General features: G+C 54.7%; 1 protein-coding gene across 7 annotated transcripts in view; it reads left to right on the forward strand.

The window, feature by feature from the left end:
* Positions 1 to 19222, forward strand: part of ARRB1 (arrestin beta 1) — a 70074-nt gene extending 50852 nt beyond the window's left edge. For 5 of the 7 annotated variants that reach the window (XM_032853050.1, XM_032853044.1, XM_032853046.1 and 2 more), the window contains exons 4-16: positions 2073 to 2117; positions 2970 to 3166; positions 4449 to 4508; positions 5354 to 5421; positions 7605 to 7740; positions 8554 to 8638; positions 9077 to 9149; positions 9970 to 10107; positions 11286 to 11369; positions 12566 to 12589; positions 15059 to 15129; positions 16003 to 16054; positions 17447 to 19222. In XM_032853050.1, the coding sequence (XP_032708941.1) occupies positions 2073 to 2117; positions 2970 to 3166; positions 4449 to 4508; positions 5354 to 5421; positions 7605 to 7740; positions 8554 to 8638; positions 9077 to 9149; positions 9970 to 10107; positions 11286 to 11369; positions 12566 to 12589; positions 15059 to 15129; positions 16003 to 16054; positions 17447 to 17558 (1145 nt within the window). In that variant the 3' untranslated portion in view covers positions 17559 to 19222. Of the gene's footprint in view, positions 1 to 2072; positions 2118 to 2969; positions 3167 to 4448; positions 4509 to 5353; positions 5422 to 7604; positions 7741 to 8553; positions 8639 to 9076; positions 9150 to 9969; positions 10108 to 11285; positions 11370 to 12565; positions 12590 to 15058; positions 15130 to 16002; positions 16055 to 16213; positions 16361 to 17446 lie in introns of those variants that run through there. The other 2 variants (XM_032853048.1, XM_032853045.1) reach the window with 2 other exon arrangements.
* The last annotated feature ends 412 nt before the right edge of the window (positions 19223 to 19634 follow it).

The raw sequence follows: 19634 nt of genomic DNA on the forward strand, positions 1-19634 counted from the left end.
GTTACGTGGGGAACATTCACAGAGAATGCGGCCTCTGTTAACATATCCCTGGAGTTGTCCTGGGGCCAGAGGGCAGAAGTGAGCGTGCGATTCCAGAGCCGAGGTGGGAGCAGAGAGAGCACAGCTGACAGGTTTTGGTTCACTGGGAGGAATCCCTTTGTGAAAGTGGGGGCAGGAGAACTGGGGAGTCCCTGGGGTCCCTCTGCTGAGGGAGTGTGTGCGGGGCTGTGGCTCAGGGAGGTCAGCCCCCCATTAGGCCCTCTCTTCCTGGCCTGGAGTAGGATGACCCCACTTTTCCTCCCCTGTGCTGTCTGGGGACCCTGTCCCCTCTGCCATTTTCATCTCCTCCGTAAGCTGCCTCTTGGAGGCAGTAAGCAAGCATCCCAGTGTTTATCTATGGCTTGCTACAAAGCACAGTTTCCGGCGGACTATCTGGGGCCAGGGCTATCCCTACCCATTGGCCTATTAAGGACAGCAGCGGGGTGGCATTGAGGCTGGGGGGCAGGGAAGGAGCAGGAGGGAACCAGCTCCTCCGGTGCACACAGGCACCCCCAGAACTATTTGGTCAGTGTTCTCAGACCAGAGCAGCTACTTTGAGCCAGGCCCTGTGCTGGGCCCTGGGGATCCCAGAGAGCTCTGGGGCACTGTCCAGAGTTGATCAAATGATCCACAGAGAGAAAATATCTTGCCCATCATGACATCGGGCTGATTATGAATTCCCAATGCATAGCTATCCCCTAGGGTTCCCTGTTAGGCTCCAGGGCAAGTCTGAGCCTCCGGTCACACCCCCCCCCCCCCCCCCGTCTTATAGACAGGATGCTGCTGGTCAGGCCTGGCCCTGCTTCCTCCAGCACCTCCAGGATCTACTCTCCCAAGCCTCAGAGCCACACCCTTCCCCCTGTCTGCTTTGTTATGCCCCATGGTCATCTAACTGGCGACCCATACTGCCCTTTAAGACCTGGCTCCTGCTTCCCTCCTTCAGGAAGCCTTCCCTGACACCCCTGGTTGTGGGAGTGCCCTCTCCCCGGATTTTGTGCAGAGCCCCTGGTGCTCAGGGACAGAGGCAGAAGGAGAGAAGATGGGCAGGTTTGGGGACAGGGTGGTTACTCTCCTGATCAGGTATCCCTTGGGCCTGCCCAGGGCTAGATAGGACCAGGAACCGTCCGGCACTCTTTTCCAGATGTGGTACCCTGAGATTCCCTGAGAGATTGCTGTGTGGGCGGCTAGGGAGAGGGTAGCGGTGGATGAGAGCTGGGGAGAGAACATTTTGCTTATTCCATGGGTATGGCTGGGTGAGGTTCGGCCAGAGGTGACAGGATGTCAGGCAAGGAGGCAACCCCTGAGCCTGTGTTTCTGGCCTCCTGGGGTCCTGCGGGGAGAAGACGTCCTTTGTATCCAGCTGGTCTCTACATGGCCACGGTCAGGCCTGGGGACATTCTCTGTGGGATCACATGAACGGGATACTGTCTCAGCCTTAGATGTATTAACTCCATCTTCACAGCAGCCCTGGGAGGTTGGTTCTACAGGATTGCAACTTCTGATGGCAAATCCCAAATCCGACAATCTCTAGAAGTCTGCACTCGTTCCTAAGTTTGACATGGGATTCATTTAGTGGCAAAACCTGACCTGAACTAACAGGAAGGTCTTTATACTTCAGCCTCTTGGTGAAAATATTCCTATTTCCTTGCAGTGGTGTTAATGGGTTTGAGCCCAGATCCTGCAGAGGGTGTTACGGAGTATATGGACGATGTACCCTGTGGCCTTTCCACAGTTCAGAACCTCAAAATTCTAAAGCACACCTGATCATAGCAGTTTCGGGCCCATATTGTTCTTATGAACAGGGAAGAAACAGAGCAGTCACCTGCCCTAAGTGACCTGCTGGGCCTATAAGTCCAGCCTGAGGGAGAGGGTGGGGCACGGCAGCGCCTTCCCTTGGGTGATGGCCTCCCCATGTCTCTCCTGAGGCTTTCCGACAGAGGGATAGTTAGGTTCAGGTTTGGCTTGGTGTTTGGGGCTCAGGAATTTGAGAGGTCGAGCTGGGAGGGTGTGCTTACTCTCTGTCCTTCTTCCAGATGGCGTGGTCCTCGTGGATCCTGAGTATCTCAAGGAGAGGAGAGGTGAGGTGGTAGGCCCCACCTCCGGCCTGTGACGGGGCCTCCTATTCCCCACTGACCTCTAGCCCAGGGCCTCCCTGAGTTCCTGTCCAGGCAGGACATTAACTAATTCTGCGGCCTTGACCTACCCAGCCCCACTGGCTCTTCCCTTGGCAGCTCCAACGAACATCAGAGCAGGTGCCCTGGCCTCCTCTGGCCTGGGCAGTCCACCCATACCCATTTTAGAAGAAACTGGTCAGTGCCCCAAGCATGCTAATGTCAATATATCGTGACTTTTGCAAGGCCAGGATGCCCAATAGGTCAAGAATAAGGGTCTCATTATAGATGAGAAAATTGAATCCCATGGAGGTGAAGGGATTGTCCAGGGTCTGCAGGAAGACACAGGGTGGAGGTTGAGCTAGGACAAAACCCCGTGCCTCCCAGACACCACTCAGCACTTGTTTCCCCCTACCCCCCACTCTCTCCAGCCACAACTCTTCCCCAGCCACCCCCACCCCAATCCTGCCAGCCTACTCCAGCCCTCACCAACCCTGTCAGACCATCTCCCGTGCTCCTGCGCACTCCACTGGCCAGAGTGGGTGGGGTTGGGGGGTGGGGAAGGACAGAACCGATCCAGTAGTCAGACCCTACCTCCCCCACCCCTGGGACCAGCCTTGAGTGGCTCCCCTGGGTACCTGGTTCCCCCATCCCCAGGGTAGCACAGCCTTCCCTACAGGAGCTCTGGGACAGATCTGGGAACTCCCACTGGGCCAGTCCCAGGGCTCAGCTGGTGCTCTGGAGTGCCCGGGGCAGGGGGGTGGGGGGGACTTGTTTGCTGCCCTCTGGGCCCATCCTCAGCATCCCCTACTCCCACAGTCTATGTGACACTGACCTGCGCCTTTCGCTATGGCCGGGAGGACCTGGATGTCCTGGGCCTGACCTTTCGCAAGGACCTGTTTGTGGCCAATGTGCAGTCCTTCCCGCCGGCCCCTGAGGACAAGAAGGCCCTGACGCGGCTGCAGGAGCGCCTCATCAAGAAGCTGGGCGAACATGCCTATCCTTTCACCTTTGAGGTTAGGGCCGGCCGCGCCCCCCCTAGGAAGCCCTGTGGGCAGGCACATGAGGGCAGCCCTCAGTTTCTCAGTGTACATTGGGACCTGGGGCGCTGTCACTGATCCTGCCTGGTAAGTGTCTCTTCTCTGGCCACCGCCAGGGTGTCACCTTACCTCTGAGCTCCTCCTTGGAGCCTCCAGAGTCCAGCTCATCGGTGGGAGAGAGGCTGCGGAAAAAGAAGGGAGCCCTGTCTTGCCCCTGAGTCATTACGGGACTGCCTCCTCCTTCAGACCAGCCACACGCCTGGCTTCTCCAGCCCGGCTCATAAACGAGGCATGGCACGTAGCGAGTTCCCTGCTCTGCCCCTTTTCCGAATAGAAAGGCTCCCAGACTCTGGGTTTTAAAATTTCCTGTTTCTCAGACTCCGATTCTGTGATTCAGTGAAATCCGCCGGCTTTCTGGGAAGCTAGAGCGGGAGGGAGGATACAGTCATTCCGTCCAGCGTACATGTATTGGTTTCCTGTGGCTGCCGTAATGAGCCACCGCCAACCTGGGGGGAATGAAACATGACCGTGAAAACACATGGATGAGCTTACCATTTCAGAGGGTAAAAGTCAAACACAGGTTGTGCTGGGCTAAAATCCAGGTGTCAGCCAGGCTGTATTCTTTCTGGAGGCTCTAGGCCCCACTCTTTCCAACTTCTAGAGGCTGCTTGTGTTCTTTGGCCGGTCGTTGCCTACGCCTCTGTCTTCCAAGCCCGCAGTGGCTGGCCAGTCTATTGCCGAGCCCACCACTCTGACATGGACACTTCTGTTTCCAGCTTTCCCCGCTAAGGTCCCTTGTGGTTACATCGGGCACACCTGGATAACCCCGGATACTCTCCCCATCTCAAGATCCTTAATTTAATCCTTAACACCTGTAAAGTCCCCTTTGCCGTGTAAGCTAACAGTCAGAGGTTCTGGGGATTAGAACGTAGGCATCATTGGCGAGGGAAGGGGGATGTAGGGGGGTGGCTCTTATTCTGTCTTTACCACAAGCTAGGGGTGACCTGTTAGACAAAGAAAAACATTAACATCCTTGGCTTTGCCGAAGGGGCTTCTGGCCCAGTGTGGGGTATCCTTGGGATGATCTGACAGGGGAGACATCGTCTGTCCTCTGGAGGCCCTAGTCTGATGGATGAGACATGGCCTGTTGCTAGGGGCCCCCTGGTGTGACAAACATGTATGGGGGTGGTGGGTGGGCAACATGGGGAGGTTAGGGGTCAATGTGACAGGAGACCTATTCTGTCTGTCCTCTTAACAGATCCCTCCGAACCTCCCGTGCTCCGTGACATTGCAGCCGGGGCCTGAAGACACAGGGAAGGTGGGTCACGTCTTTGGACGCGTCTCTCTGGGCAGAGGACATTTGTATCACCAGGGCCCTGGCTTGCTCTCTGAGAGACGTGGACCCCTCTGTGTGGAAGCCTCTTTGTGTCTAGGCCACTTCAGTACCGCCTCAAATAAGCAGTCTCTTCTCATACAGAGAGGGTGTCACTCCCTTGCCCCCCGCATTCAGTTACATGTCATCTCTCCTGGGCTGCTTTTTGGCTGCAGCAAAACCAAAATCTTCTCTGAACTACCACCTGGCCTCACTACCTTGCATGGGGGTGCATTCGTTTTGGTTTCACAAGTGGGGAAACTGAGGTCCCAAAAGAGGGGACACCCCTTGTGTTGCAGGCCCTAGATCTAAGCCCCTGTTTCCTCATCTGAAAAATGGGCACCGTAGGATGCGCCGCCCCGTGTGGTTGAGAGGGTGGAGCGAGGCCCTGAAGCGTCCGATGGTCTGCAAACAGTATGTGCCTCCCCAGGCAGGGCTGTGGAGGCATCCGTTGTGATTTCCGGTGGCTGCCTCCATGAGGACAGCCACCCAGACCAGTCAGGTGTCTGAGGGTAGAGCCCAGTTAGGATAGTTTGGGATGTCCAGAGGCGGGGCGGGCGGGGGGGAGGTGCTGGGAGAGCTCTGTGGGAAGGTCAAGTGGGGGAGGCAGCCACCCCCAGAGGCAGCGCAGTGCTGGGGCTGACCCCGGGTCCTGAGTCAGGCTGCGCACCAGGCTGTGGGGTTGGGTATTCCTAACTAGTGCCCTGGTTTGTAAAATGAGAGGGAGCTGGCTGTGATGTGGGGACCCTGCCCTGTCCAAGACCCTGTGGTCAGCAGCTGCTTCCCCTCAGGCCTGCGGTGTGGACTATGAAGTCAAAGCCTTCTGTGCCGAGAACCTGGAGGAGAAGATCCACAAACGGTGAGAAGGGCGCAGCTTCTGTGGGGTGTGGGCTGCCCGCTGGCAGTGGGAAGGAGACAGGACCAGCAAAGCCTGAAGAGATAAGTAACAATACCAGGAAGTGTGCGAGGAGGGGCCACGCATTCCAGCCTCAGGAACCCCAAGACGGGTGCTCTGGAAGGCTGGCGAGTCATGGAACATTTCCTGGGGCAGGTGGTCCAAGGACTTGGGCTCAGGCCTCAGTGTTTCTCCCTTTACACCACCGAAACCCCCTCCTCCAGCTCCCTGCCTTTCGGTTTGCCCCCACCAGACTGCATGGCTCTTTATTTTGTTTCAGAAAGAAACAAAATTCGGATTGTTTTTAACAGTGAGCAAGACTTCTCCCAGCCATCCTAGACCCCCACTTCTCACTTCTCCTCCTGGGGGGCCATTAGCAGCAGGCGGTGGTTGGGCGGGTGGTGGGGGCTGGTTATGGGGTCAGTGGAAACTTCTAAGCAAGGGAGGGAATTGTAGTCGGAGAAGCCCCTCTAGGGAGAGTGAGGGGGAAAGTCAGTCCACATGTCCAAGAAGGTAGCGTTTTCCTGGAGAGGCACAGCCCTGGGCAGAGAGCCCAGGCTGGCAGCTGGAAAGAGCTGGCCCTGACTTCTGAGATGGACTGCCCAGCCCTGCTCTCAGGCCTGCTCCTCCTCAAGGCAGGCCCTGCCCTGCCTTCTGGTGAGGCTGGCCTCAGCCCCCAGCTCTGATGAACCCACTTCACCAGGCAGTCAGTGATCCTATGGGAGGCTGGCTGAGGGCGGGCGCTGCAACTTCCTAGGAAGTGGGCTGAGCTTGCCACCTGGAGGCTGGAGAGTGTATTGCAGGCATCTCCCTTTCCAGCCTGGGCAACTCTGGGGTGTCGGGAGATGGGGCACTTTTTTCCCCTTGCTTCTCTGTCTTTCTTTTCCTCTTAAGACCCGAAACAGGGGAAAGAAGGGAGGGTGTGGTTTTTTGAAGGGGGCCTGACTAGAGCAAGGAAGAGGAACAAAACTGAGGGCTACTGTCTTCAGCTCACCATAATAGCACATTTTAAGTCCGTACCAGAGTTAATACTAATGATGATATAGCAACTATCATTTATTAAGGGCCTATTAAGGACCAGACATTATTCAGAGTGACAAACATGTACGAACTAATTTAATCCTCTCAGCAACCCTGGGAAAGAGGTGTTGCTATTATTATCATTTTACAGATGAAGAAACAGACCCAGAGGTGAATTTACTCAAGGGGGTATAGTTAGTAAGGGGAGAGCTAAGGCCTTAAGCCTGGCTGTCCAGTTCCAGAAAGTGAAGGTGAGCAACAGGGTTGCCGGGTCCCCTAGCACGCCACAGACACTGCCTCACCAGGTCCCATCCCCTCTGAATCCTTGTGTCCTCGTTTCCTCCTTGAGCCTCTGTCACCTTCCTTGAGCCCCATCTCATCTCTGGACCTCCATCTATTCACTGGGTCTCTGTCTCTTCACTGACCTGCATCCCCCTGACTGAATCCACACCCCTTCACTGAACCCTTTCACCTCTCTGAACCCTCACTTCTTCATGGGGCCCCTCTGCATATTTTGATCAAATAGATATTTGGAAGGTGTTCATTATATGGGAGGTACTGTCATAGGTGGTGAAAACCCAGCAGTGAACAATGTAGATAAAAATTTATCTCCTTAAGGAGCTTGCCACTATTAAGTAACCTAAGGGAGGCTGGAAGTGAAACATAGTCCCTTTCTTGTCATCCTGAAGACTGGTTACAGGGGTTCAGCTCTGATGGGGTGGGAGATCAGATAGGAGAAGATCAAGTGAGCTGATCCAGGAGGGCTTCCCGGAAGAGGAGGCATTTAGCTGGGCCTTGAAGAAGGAAGGCCCAGCTAAATGCCTAAATGAGGGCAGAAGTGGGAAGAGGGTATTGCAGGTGGGGGGCCAGTGGAGGCAGAGCTGCAGAGACAGGACTAGATAGACCTAGGATGACAGTGAGGAAGTGGGAATGGCTGTAGACACAAGGCAGGAGGATGGAGTGGGACCGGGTGGTGACAAAGCCTCTGTGTCTGCCTCTGCAGTTTGGACTGGATTTGAAGGCCACGGGAGCCATGGCAGTCTCCTGAGCAGGGAAGGGAGGATTACAAGGGAAGGGGATGGAGGCACGTGACTCTGCCTATCTTCTGCTCTGCCCATGTCCATTAGGAATTCTGTGCGCCTGGTTATCAGGAAGGTTCAGTATGCCCCCGAGAGGCCTGGCCCCCAGCCCACAGCTGAGACCACCAGACAGTTCCTTATGTCGGACAAGCCCTTGCATCTTGAGGCTTCCCTGGACAAGGAGGTAGGAGGCTTGGACTTGGCAAGGGGTGGGGGCTGTTCGGTGGGGGCAGGGACCTCCAGCTCAGCTCTCTCCTGGTCGCTAGAGCTCCTGGGTTCAGGGAATCGGAGACCTCCCTTGGGGGATGTAGGGAAGCCTTGGGGGCCGAAAGGAGGGGCAGAGTGGAGCATGAAGCTGAAGGATGGGATTGGCTTTAAAGTCAGGGTACCTCCTGAAGGGATGTGGGTCCTGGCCATTTTCCTGCACCTCTTGCCCCCTTTTGCAGTGTGGGCATGCCTCTCTCTGTGGGGACAGTCGAGGGCAAGTGCTGGTGGCAAGATTTGAGCTGAGGTCCTTCAGTGAGAATTCCGACCCGGTTTCCTCAGTGAGCCAGCCTTTCTCCTGCTTCTTCCAGAACCCCCTGAGTCTAGAATTCCTGGACTCCAGAGCCAGGAGGGACTTGATATACCACCTAGTCCAAATCCTCCACTGAGCAGAGGGGGAAACTGAGGCTTAGGTAACTTTCCCAAGGTCACGCCGCTCTCATCCTCTTCATCATTGTTATTACTATTGTTCTCACTTTCTGGTGACCAGGTCAGGACTGGAGCCCAGGAATATCACCTTCTAATCCAGTTATCTTTCAAAACCCCACCAAGGCACCGGTCTAACCTGCCCAGTGCCTTAGCATCAGTGGGACGTGGCTCAGGAACTTGAGGCCAATGTCAGAGTGGCCAGAGTCTGTGTGGTCAGGAGTTGTGTGGGGTCCTTTTCTCCCTCCCTCTGTCTAGAGCTTTAGTACGCCCCAGTCCAACCCTCCTGCCTTCTTCTGCCTCCCAGATCTATTACCATGGAGAACCCATCAGCGTTAACGTCCACGTCACCAACAACACCAACAAGACAGTAAAGAAGATTAAGATCTCGGGTATCCAGGGCAGAGGGCCAACCCAAGGGGCGGGCAAGAGGGACTCCTCCCAAGGGTTGGGGGTAGCTGAAGGCTCTCCCCTTGTTAACAGCCTTATAGAGAACTACCAGCCTGAGGGGAAGCCCAGGGCCTCCTCTAAGCCAAAGGGGAAGGCTTTTGAGGCTACTAATGCAGGCTGCTCATTGGCCAGGTAATAAGTTTACTGTGTAAGCTGCCTACTCTTAGGTTCCCTGGGTTCTCAGCAAAGCTGTCCCCAAGGGAGGGTTTTGATGATGGGAGAGAAGGGTGGCTTTGGGCTATGCTTCGGGTGCAGATGGGGTGTCTCTTGCAGGATCCCCCGGTGCACTCCAGGGATGAACATCCCCAAGTCGAGGGAGCCTGGGATGCCTGGGAGCGGCAGCCCCGGCTCACACCACCTTGTCTCCCTCTTCCTCCCAGTGCGTCAATACGCGGACATCTGCCTTTTTAACACAGCCCAGTACAAGTGTCCTGTGGCCATGGAAGAAGCCGAGTAAGTGAGCACAAGCCCAGCCTTGGATGTGTGGGGCTGGGCAGGGAAATGGGAAGCCCTGGCTGCAGGGACAGGGGCACATGGTTTTTTCCCCACCTGCCAGACGGCTGGGCCTTGGACTTCCTAGCCACTCATGGTACATGATCCCAAACAGCCTTTTAGAAAACACCCACTTGATTTTAGCTACAAGAAAATGCATACTACAGTCAAGGGAAAGATTGCTCAAACTAGAATGACAAAATGAGGGCCACGGAATTGAAGGGGACCAGGGCTATAATTACACTGTGCCGGAAACCTAGATTAAAGGGCAGACTTTGCTCTGAGCTTCCTGGCAGCCAGGGCAAAGAGGGTAAGGCACTAGGTACATAGCTTTTCTTGTCTGATGACAGACTAATCCAGCTCATTGGGTAAAATGGTTGTCTGTGGGAAGGCAGAGAATAATTATATATAAAAAATTGAGGTTCGAGGGGCACCTACTATGGTTGGGCTGGCGTTTTGTCTCAAGCTTGTTAGCAGCTCAGGCAAGGGGAGAGCTCTCCAGTGAAACGTCTTTTCTCACTGGAAGGAAGTAGATGCTCCCGTTAGAAGACACATCTGGTTTTTGGTTTTTTCCTGGCCCTGCCTCCCTTTGGGAGGCAAGTGCATTATGTGTCATTTTTCATGTACATGTGTGTTTATGGACTAATCAATCTAGCCCTCAGTATTTTGGAAAGTTACAAACATGTTTTTAATGCTACTCTGTGGTCTCTGAGTTGTTCTAACTGGGCTATGGGGGTGACGGGATGGGGTGTGTTTCCACACCTGCCTCCCTTCTTCCCAGTGACACCGTGGCTCCCAGTTCAACCTTCTGCAAGGTCTACACACTGACCCCATTCCTGGCCAACAACCGAGAGAAGCGGGGCCTCGCTCTGGACGGGAAGCTCAAGCATGAAGACACGAACTTGGCCTCCAGCACCCTGTGAGGACCCACCTGCCCCCTTTCCTGCCCCCTCCCCAGGGGTCCACAGCCTTCTTTCCCACCAGTGCCTGTCCATGCTGTGGTCATCCTCTCCCCAAGCATGGTCCCTGGCCCCATCCTCAGGAGCTTGAACTGTAGGGAAACTGTCCCCTTATTCCCATCCCTATCCAGGGCTGCCCCAGAAAGCCAGCTGGGCCCCCAGACCAAGCTCCCTCTGTCAGTGCTGGGATCTGCTGGCTTCCCAAAGGAGGGCAACCCAGAGAGCCTTCCTGCAGGAGGCAGCAGCTCCTGACCTAGTGTCTTGAGTCAGGTGGGGTATGTCCCTGAGGCAGAGCAAGGCTGGAAGGAAAGGAGTGACTTCGGTGGGAGAGGATGGATCAGGAGGTGAGTGGGGAGTCTGGGGAGATGTGGACAGCGAGCTAGGCTACAGCAGGTGTTGGTGTGCCCCTCAAAGGGATCCCTGGGCCACATGATCATTCTTGTCTCGTGGGCATCACTGACTTGGAAGCTGCCCTGCTCTCGTGGAGACCTGGCATATGGGGAACTCGTCTCACCCTATCCACTGAGGTCTGACCCTTCTGCGGGGCTCTGGCCTGCCTCTGCTGCACCCCTGCCCTGGACTCCCAACGTGGACCCTGTGCTCCAGCCACACAGCTGGTCACAGGCGTGTTAGCCGCTCACCTCCAAGCCTTTTTGCCCTCTTCTTCCACCCTGGCCCAAATCCTACCAGTCATCAGGACTTGGTGGAGGGGCCACCTCCTGCTGGGTCTTCCCCAGTACCTCCTCCCCTGCCTTGCCAACCTCCCTCCCTCGCTCTGAACTCCCTGTCTAGCCCTTTGTGCCCCATGGGTTGCTGAGTAGTGGGAGAGAAACATCCATCCTCCCAAGGGTAGTAGGAGCCCCCCTCCGCATGCTGCTGGGACTCAGACCCAGGGAGGAATGGGGCTTATCAAGTGTGCCGGAGGAGTGAATTTCACGGCCAGATAGGGGACCCAGGGACCCAGGTTCCCCCCGACTCAGGGCAAAGCTTCCCTTTCTTATATACTGGGCTCTGCACATGGTGGCTGAGTGACCCAGGAGAGGGACAGATGGCGACTGCCCCCACTGCACCCCACCCTTGCCGTGTCTCTTCTACCCAGCTATCATCAGTGAACCTGCTTCCCTGTGTCACTTTGCAGGTTGAGGGAAGGAGCCAACCGGGAAATCCTGGGCATCATTGTTTCCTACAAAGTGAAAGTGAAGCTCGTGGTATCACGGGGCGGGTGAGTGTTCTAGCCCAGCCCAAGACTCCCTAAGTGTATAACGGGGTGTCCCAGATCACCCGCAGCCCACTGCCCCATTCTGTCTGATAGCTGCATCCACCGAGAGGGTAAACCTAGCTTGAAGACTTCCTGTTCCTTCTCTCCTCCTTCATGCCTCCCTTTCCCTCCTCCTCTGCCCCCCTGCCCTTTCCATGTCTCTCTCTCCCCCTTCCCCCTCCTCTTCCTCCCTGTCCCTGTCTGGACACATAGGGTTGTTGTGGGGGAAGCTTCCTCAGAGTCTGTGCTGGAGGGTCTCCAGAGGGTTCTATCCCCTCACTATGTCTTGGGGCCCAGAACCCACCCCTGCTCATGCCCACGCTGATCTGCTAAGGAAATGGCTAAAGGGGCTCAGAATCCCAGTGCTGGATTAGGGATGTTCGGACTCTCCCATTTTACAGATGGGGAAGCAGAGGCCCAAACCATTCTCCAGACATTTCCTGAAATGTCCTCCCCTAACTTCAGGTCGCAGGCTGGGCACTGGGGTCACTGCAGTGGACCAGACATATTCCTGCCCCAGAGCATGGTCTGTGCCCCACCTCAAAAGGGGAGAGCTCAGATAGAACAACTTTTCCCCACAGATGGGGCCTGCATGTTGTCCTAAACCTAGAATTCTGAATCTGGGCTTTTTGTCTGACTCATAAACTTCTATGAAAAGATTTGCAAGCTAATAGCATTAGACGTTAGAGTCATGCCCTATGTAGGTGGCTTTATCTAATACTGACCGCATGTTCTAGGACATCTCAGAATTGCAAATCCCAAATCCTGTGTTCTTTGACTCTCCACGACTTCCTTGAGGAATCCTCAGTGAATCCCAAATTGGTTTTTCCTGCCGTCAGAGAGGCCTCCCCAGGGCAGGCCACACAGGGGTTGGCTATCATGTCTCCTTTGCCAAGGGGGATTCTGGGGGCTCAGCGAGTCCTGGGATTTCGGTACCCCCACCCCGTCCTCCACCCACCCCACACCCCACCCCGCAAGGCTAATGCTATTTCTGTGTATCTCTGAATGAGAGGTCACAGCCACAGAGCGGTGGGTGGGAGTGCGTCTCAGGGTCTACCCTACCCCTGAGGGCAGCAAGGTGGTGAATGAATGTGCTTTCTGTTTTCTTCCTCTCTGAACTCTCTCCTGAACACCTCTCCCGCCTCCTCTGACCCACCCAGCCTGTTGGGAGACCTTGCATCCAGGTAAAGCCCCTCCCTTCAACCTGACCCTTGCACCTTCCTGGAGGGTCCAGAGACCCCTGGGCTGACCATCTGGAACTGTAGGGCACTGGGTTGGGAGGAGTCTTAGCAGTCACTTTCGATGGCCAGGCTCGGGCATAAGTGCTAGGACTAGAATCCTTTCCAGAGGGACTAGGGAGATGCAGTTTCTGCTTTAAAACAACCTTGCCCTGTTCTTCCATCCCTCCCAAGTGAAAGGAACCTTGGCAGATAACAAAGTCAGCTTCCTGGATCTGGGGGAATAGACCCCCGGCCCCCATCACACAGTCTGATGTTTTGGAGAAATGCAGGCTTCCAGACTTGTACCCTAATGAGAATTAACTGCTGGCCATGTGGAGATGGAGACCTAGGGAGAGGTCCTGCGGTTCTGATCTTGTACACAAGGTTCCTTGTAGCACCTGGATCCTTGCACCTTCCAAAAAAGGCATGTGCCCCTCATGCAGTGGTTTTGCCTCATCTTGTCACCAGATGGCAGTAGTGTTCACCCCAAGAAATCAGGCTCTTTGGAGAGGTGAAATTAATTCGAGTTCAGTTCAATATAATTCAGTAAATATTTCTGGAATCCAGATTTATGCCCAGCCTTGTGCTACAATTCTGGGGCCGCAGGGAAGAATCAGACCTACCCCGCCCTTGATCACTCATGGCGTGCTGGAAGGTTAATGTCCAGATTTTTCCATCCATGCACTGTATGGCTTTCACAAAGGTTGACAAAAAGCATTCTTCCCTTCTGTTAGTTCACTCTTCGAAGTGAACTTGGAAAAGCAATCTGCTTGGCAAGCAAAAAGAAAAAAAAAAAAGGAGCCAAATTGTTTCAATAATCTATGAATCCCCATGTCCCCATGGAGGGGAAGTAAAGCTTGAATCTGGCAGGTATAAGTTTCACAGTTCAATCAAACCTTTTACCTACATCATCTCCTAGAAGTTCTAGTGGTTCTAGAAGTTAAGCATTGTTATCCCCATTTTCCAGATGAGCTCAGTGAGACCTGAAGATATAAAAGTGTCCCCCCGGACACTGCTGGGGGCCTGAGAATGGACCTTTCTGGTTGCACAGCCTCTGTCCCTTCCTGCTCTGTTCCCCTCTCCCTTCCTCCCTGCCACTTGGGCCCCGGGCAGAAAGGTCAGTAAGATGAGGTTGTGCATGAACATGGTCACAGTTGACAGGGACTTCTAAGTGACACCAGCCTGAGCTGAGAGGAGGCACTTTTGTGGCTGCTTTTCTAGGAGTAGAGAGCAGAGGTTGGGTAAGAATGTGAATTATGCTGTCAGATTCCTCTCTCTCACTTCCAAAAAAAAAAAAGAAAGAAAGAAAGAAGAAGGAAGAGGAATCCTGTCTCTCATTTCCCATTAATAGCTGTGTGGTCTTGTGTGATATATTTTTCCTCCTTGTGCCTCAGTTTCCTAGTCTGTACCTATGGTACAATAATGGGACTGTTGTGGAGATTAAATGAGCTACTTAACATCCTTGGCACGGAATCAGTACCATGTGTCTGCTCTTGTTATTATTTTGCTTGTCAGGGCCCAGCAGAGGGAAGTCTGGGTCAGAAGCACTGGCCTGTGTCAGCACATCCCCCGTTTTTCCACCCCCACCCCCACCCAGACCCTCCATCCCTACAGGGCTTCAAGGAAGGCTCATTGCATGATGTCAGTAGCCGTGGGCCCAGACAACCTGAATTTGACTAAACTGACCTCAGCTGTACATCATCCAGGTGGCAGGGGGCTAGGGCCCCCAGAGTACTTTTTTTTTTTTTAAAGATTTTATTTATTTATTTGACAGACAGAAATCACAAGTAGGCAGAGAGGCAGGCAGAGAGAGAGGGAGAGGCAGGCAGAGAGAGAGGGGGAGGCAGGCTCTCTGCTGAGCAGAGAACCCGATGCGGGGCTCGATCCCAGGACCCTGAGATCATGACCTGAGCCGAAGGCAGAGGCTTTAACCCACTGAGCCACCCAGGCGCCCCCCGCCCAGTACTTTTACAAGAGCCTCTTGGAGATGTTGGGAGGTGGGACTGAGTAGGGGGGAGAGGGAAGGGCAGGAGGGCAGTGTTAGGGAAGGCTGGGCTGGCCACAGTGGTCTGAGCCCTTCAGGGTCCCAGGGTGCCTCTGGAGCCATCCAGGGACCAATGTGTACATGGCCCTGGGCAGTCCTTTCCCCACCCCCTTGCCTCTGCTCAGCTCATGAGAACCCAGGGATCCTTATCAGGAAAAGGGAGGTTTCCATTTCTTTTTGGAGGCAGCAGAAAAGGTCTTCTAATTCAACTTCTAGAGGAAGTAAGGTTCAGAGAGTGACAGAACTGGGGCCTGAGTCTGGATTCCCTGCCTCAACTGAGAGCTACCTCCTCCAACCATACACCCTTCCCCAGGCCTCAGACTGGTAGGGCATTGAGTCTTCTAGTCTGAGACTGACCTTGAGGCTCACTGGGTCTGGGTCTTTTTCAGTGACGTGGCCGTAGAACTGCCCTTCACCCTAATGCACCCCAAGCCCAAAGAGGAGCCCCCACATCGTGAAGGTAAGCAGGATCTGCGGGTCACCGGAGTGGGGGTTTCCTGGTTGCCCAACCCATTCCCCACCAGCTACTGTCTCTCCCCATCACCCCCATCTAACTGTGGGTTAGCCTGCAGCCCAGGGTCACTCTTTTTCCTCACCCTCCCCAGGATTTTTTGTGAGGCCTACATTCCTCTATTTGCATCTGACTCCCCTAAGAAACAGAGGTCTGACTCCTTTCTCCATGGGGAGGGAGGCTGGGAGCACTCTTGGAGCTCTTCCGGCCGTTCTTGGAGCTCTTGTCTTGCATCCAGACATCGGGAAGGGGCTGCGCAGATTAAGATGGTCCCTGGACATATCTTAGTGATTTTTTCGAAGTGATACCAGATTGGTCATATTTCTGTAAATCTAAGACTGTTTAAGTTGAAAGAGGCAACACTATAGTCTGTACCACAAAGAAAGAAGAATGTTCCCACAATTAAACTGTGAAATGCCATTGGTTGTAAAATACACCCCGAGTTCAGAGATGTGCAGGTGTGCAGGTGTGGGGGGAAAAGTAAGGGTTGTCTTAACACTAAATACAAGTCATGTATTTAAGAAAAGAATCTCTAAGTCATGCAGGACACATGCCAAAGAGCAGGGTCCAGAGGTTTTTCTGTCCTGGAGCTGCTAGGGGCCTCTGGGGCCTCCTTGGACCCTCCCTGGACTCTCCTTCCTGCCATTAGGATGATTTGGGGGTGTTTTCAAGACCAGGGACCAACACTTCTTCCCCACCTCCCTTCTTTCTTAGCCCTCCCCACCTTAGCTTGGTTGCCTTGGGGTGGGGACCTGTGCCCATTTGCCCTGTGCGCCCTGCCCTGCCAATAACCCACGGGCCTCTGCCCCCCTCTGTGTTTAGTTCCAGAGAACGAGGCGCCAGTAGATACCAATCTCATAGAACTTGACACAAAGTAAGCTAAACCCTGCCCGCAGACGTCGCGGGGGCGGGGGGGTGGGGCGCCTGGGATGGAGGCGGGGCAATGGGGTCATTTGCATATATGCTTATTAACCCCTGAGGAACAGCTGGTCTAACCCCATGTGCTGAGAGCTGCCTCTGCTCGCCTCTTCAGCAACCCGCTTGCCTGCATGTGACTTGAAGGACCCTCCATGCCTGTTCCTCTTCCTCCTGCCTTGGTGGGGTCTGTCTTCCTCCCTCATCCTTGCACGTCCGTCCGTCAATCCGTTCGTCCATCCACAGCGCCTGCGCGGCTTTCACAGGGCTTGATTGGGTTCGGGGGCCCTGGGTCCGGCTCTCCAGCCCTGCCCGCACCCAGCCAGTGGAATCAGGCTGTGGGGTGGGGAAGGTTCTGGGAGCTCTTGTTGCTTCTGACTCCTGAGGACAGATGCGGATTTCCCTGCTGTCAAAGGCCATCACCTCACCGGACAGTGGCCAGAGGGGGAGGACCTGGGCGGACTTCCTGAACCACCTCCAGAGCCAAGCAGCTTTCTCTCCAGCTCCAAATCCACCCTTTCATTGTCTCCCAGGAGATATTTGGGGTGTGGGGTCTGAAGTCATGCCATGAGGATGTCTCACAGGGCTGGCTGAATTCTGTGGGGTGGGGGACTTAGTGGGCTTAACTCTACATGTTACGTGATAGAAGAGAACTCACTGTTCTTAGAAGCAACCTTCGTCCCAAAAGCCCACTCAGGTGCCCCCTTTCCCCACCTACCCTTCTTCTAACCCCACAATTTAGATTTGCTACCCTCAGACTCCCTCCTATCCAAGATCACTCAGGGTAGAGTGGGCTGACAGCTCCCTGGAGAAAGGGCGTTTATGGTTTTCTCTTCCACCAAGCCAAGCCCACATGGTGCTGTGCAGAAACAAGAATTCTTCCTGAGGGTAGTTCTTTTGGTGGATGGTAGGGTTTCTTGGACCGGTTCTGGGGGATTTGAAATATTCTGGGAAATGACTGGTGGCCTGGCCTCTCCTGGTAGGACTGAGTTTTCCCTCTGGCCCCAGCCTAGCCACACCGCACCTCCATCCCTCTTTGATATCTCCCCCACTCCCAGATCCTTCAGAACCGGGTCACTGTCCAGTCCTGGTCACTTTCCAGGCTGGTTACTTTCCAGCCCTTAGGCATGAGAGTTGAACTCATGCATCCCTCTGGGATTTCCACAACTAGCTGGAGCCCGGATGCGACCAGTCCCACTGTCTCCAGAGGGCATCTAAACATTCCAGCTTGGAAGGCCTTTCTGTCCACAGGCTACCCTGGGGACCGGCCTCTGAGTCCCCTCTGAGCCTCTGGGGTTGCCTGCTTCCCTGCCTGGCAAACAGGCCCCATTTTCCTTGTCTTTCCCACCAGTGATGATGACATCGTGTTTGAGGACTTTGCCCGCCAGAGACTGAAAGGCATGAAGGACGACAAGGAGGAGGAGGAGGATGGTACTGGCTCGCCACAGCTCAACGACAGATAGACTGGGGCCGGCCCTTCCTCTGGGCAGCTCCAGGTCCACGTTCATGCACTAGGATGCTTATTCGTCTTCTTCCTGTCCTTATTACCCCTCCCCCTTGTCCTTCTAGTTCCTTCTGGGGGTCAGGGGTGCCCAGCGGTCTTCCAGGTCATGGTGGTGAACCTCTGGCCTCAGGATTGGCCCCACATCACCACGCCAACAGGGTCACGAGGACCACCTTCCCTCCATCACCCCACTCATGGGTCACCCTCCAGACTCTTCTCTTTTCCTGCTGACCCCCAGAAAGGCCATCCGGGCTCTGGCCTTAGGATTTTACTTGGGATGAGGAGCAGAACGGGGAGGGTGGGGCAAAGGGCTCAAGATACGGGAGAGGATGCCTGTGGCCCCAGGTGGCTGGCGCAGCTCTGGCAGCTAAAAGATGACCACGCTGAGGGCCACCCTCTTCTGGCCATGAGAGGCACACCTGTGGATTGATTCTCAATGCTTTTTACAGTCCTGACCCACCAAACACCTCTCCCCTTCCCCCCCTCCATCCCCATCCTGTGTCCCTCTGTGTCTCACAGTGACATTGGTGAAGGTTCACAGACCCCAGGAGTAGAGAAAAACCACTGGACTGACTTTCTTACCAGCAGTTACCCAGTCTAAGGCAAACTGTGTGAACTAGCCCAAGTCTAATTCAGTCCTCTCAGGATGTGACATCCCAGCTACCTTGTACCTTATGCGTGTGTCCTATCTATACACATGCACAGAGGGAGAAGGGAGGAGTCTTCGCAAAGCACCAACAGGCCGCATAGTGAGGCCAAGCTCCTGGGGGCTTTTCCAGAAGGGTGGCTCTGAGAGATGGGGGTTAGGGGCAGGAAGATGAGTATCTGCTCAATTCCCTCCTTTGCAGACTTAAGAGCAATCAGTGATCCCACAGGAAGTAAGGCTGGAGGTCCAGATGGGGCTGGGGACACTGGTCCAGTCCCCTACTACCTCCCTTCACAGCCCTCCAGGGCTGAGCTGGGCTGGCCCTGCAGGGTGGGAGAGTGTGCATGGGGGTCATCACGCCCACAGTCAAAGGGCCTTCTGCCCCAGGAGGTGGCGTGGTACATCAAGATGCCCTCCCCTAAAAGGAAGGGGGCTGCTGGGTAGCAAGGAACCCTTCATTTCCTTGGGGATTTAATGACCCCCCCAGTAGGTCCTGGTGTCATGGATGCCCGGTACCCACTGGCTGGGGTTGATGTGATTGGGGCCTGGGACAGGGCAAGGCAGATGATGAGGCAGAAAGTGATAAAAGATATTCGTTCTTGTCTGGTCTTTGATGCCCACTTACTGTGTGACCTTGGGCAAGTTTCTTTCTCTCTCTGGGCCTTAGTTCTTCACCTAGAAGACCAAAGGGTTTGACCAGATGATCACCAAGGGAACTCCCAACTCTGGCCTCTAAGAATTTGTAAACCTTAGAGCTTCTGGTATGATGGGTGGAACCATCCAGACCACTGACTCTGGTCTCTCTGCCTCCAGAGATGATTCAGGGCCCCAGAATTGGCAGGGCCCTGGAGACCTCCTAGCCCATCCATTCCCAGGCCCTTCTTGGGCCATTGGAGGGTCATCTGATGTTAAGCTGTGGCCGTAGCTAGCATGAGCTGATTGGCCCTAAGACCCAGTATTAAAGAAGACAAAGCTTAGATTTGTTTATGATAGGGCCTTGGGTACCTCACAGCTCCCTGTGGCTGCAGACCCCCTAAGGCTCACCGTATACACAAGCAAATATATTTCTTAGCAGGGCAAGGGGAATATCTCCTCCATCCCTGCTCCCTTTTTATCTGTGTCCCATGCTTGCCTGGAAAAGGAGACAACAAAATGTTATTATGGGGACTCCACCCTTTTCAGGGCAGCTCCTCCTGGGGTGGGCTGTGTAACCATTCTCCACGGCGAGAGTGTCCAGTTCACAAGCCCAACTCGGCACCCTGGCCCTTACCCTTCTGAATCTCATGAAGTTGCAATTCTAGGGAGCCCTACCCCACAGCAGGCCAAGTCAGCTTGCAGCGGCTATGATCTCCTGGCCAGTTCTAGGGTCCTAGCTGTGGGTACCCCAGG

Source organism: Lontra canadensis, unplaced genomic scaffold, assembly GCF_010015895.1.
Source record: "Lontra canadensis isolate GAN:19392208 unplaced genomic scaffold, GSC_riverotter_1.0 scaffold7, whole genome shotgun sequence".
NCBI lineage: Eukaryota > Metazoa > Chordata > Mammalia > Carnivora > Mustelidae > Lontra > Lontra canadensis.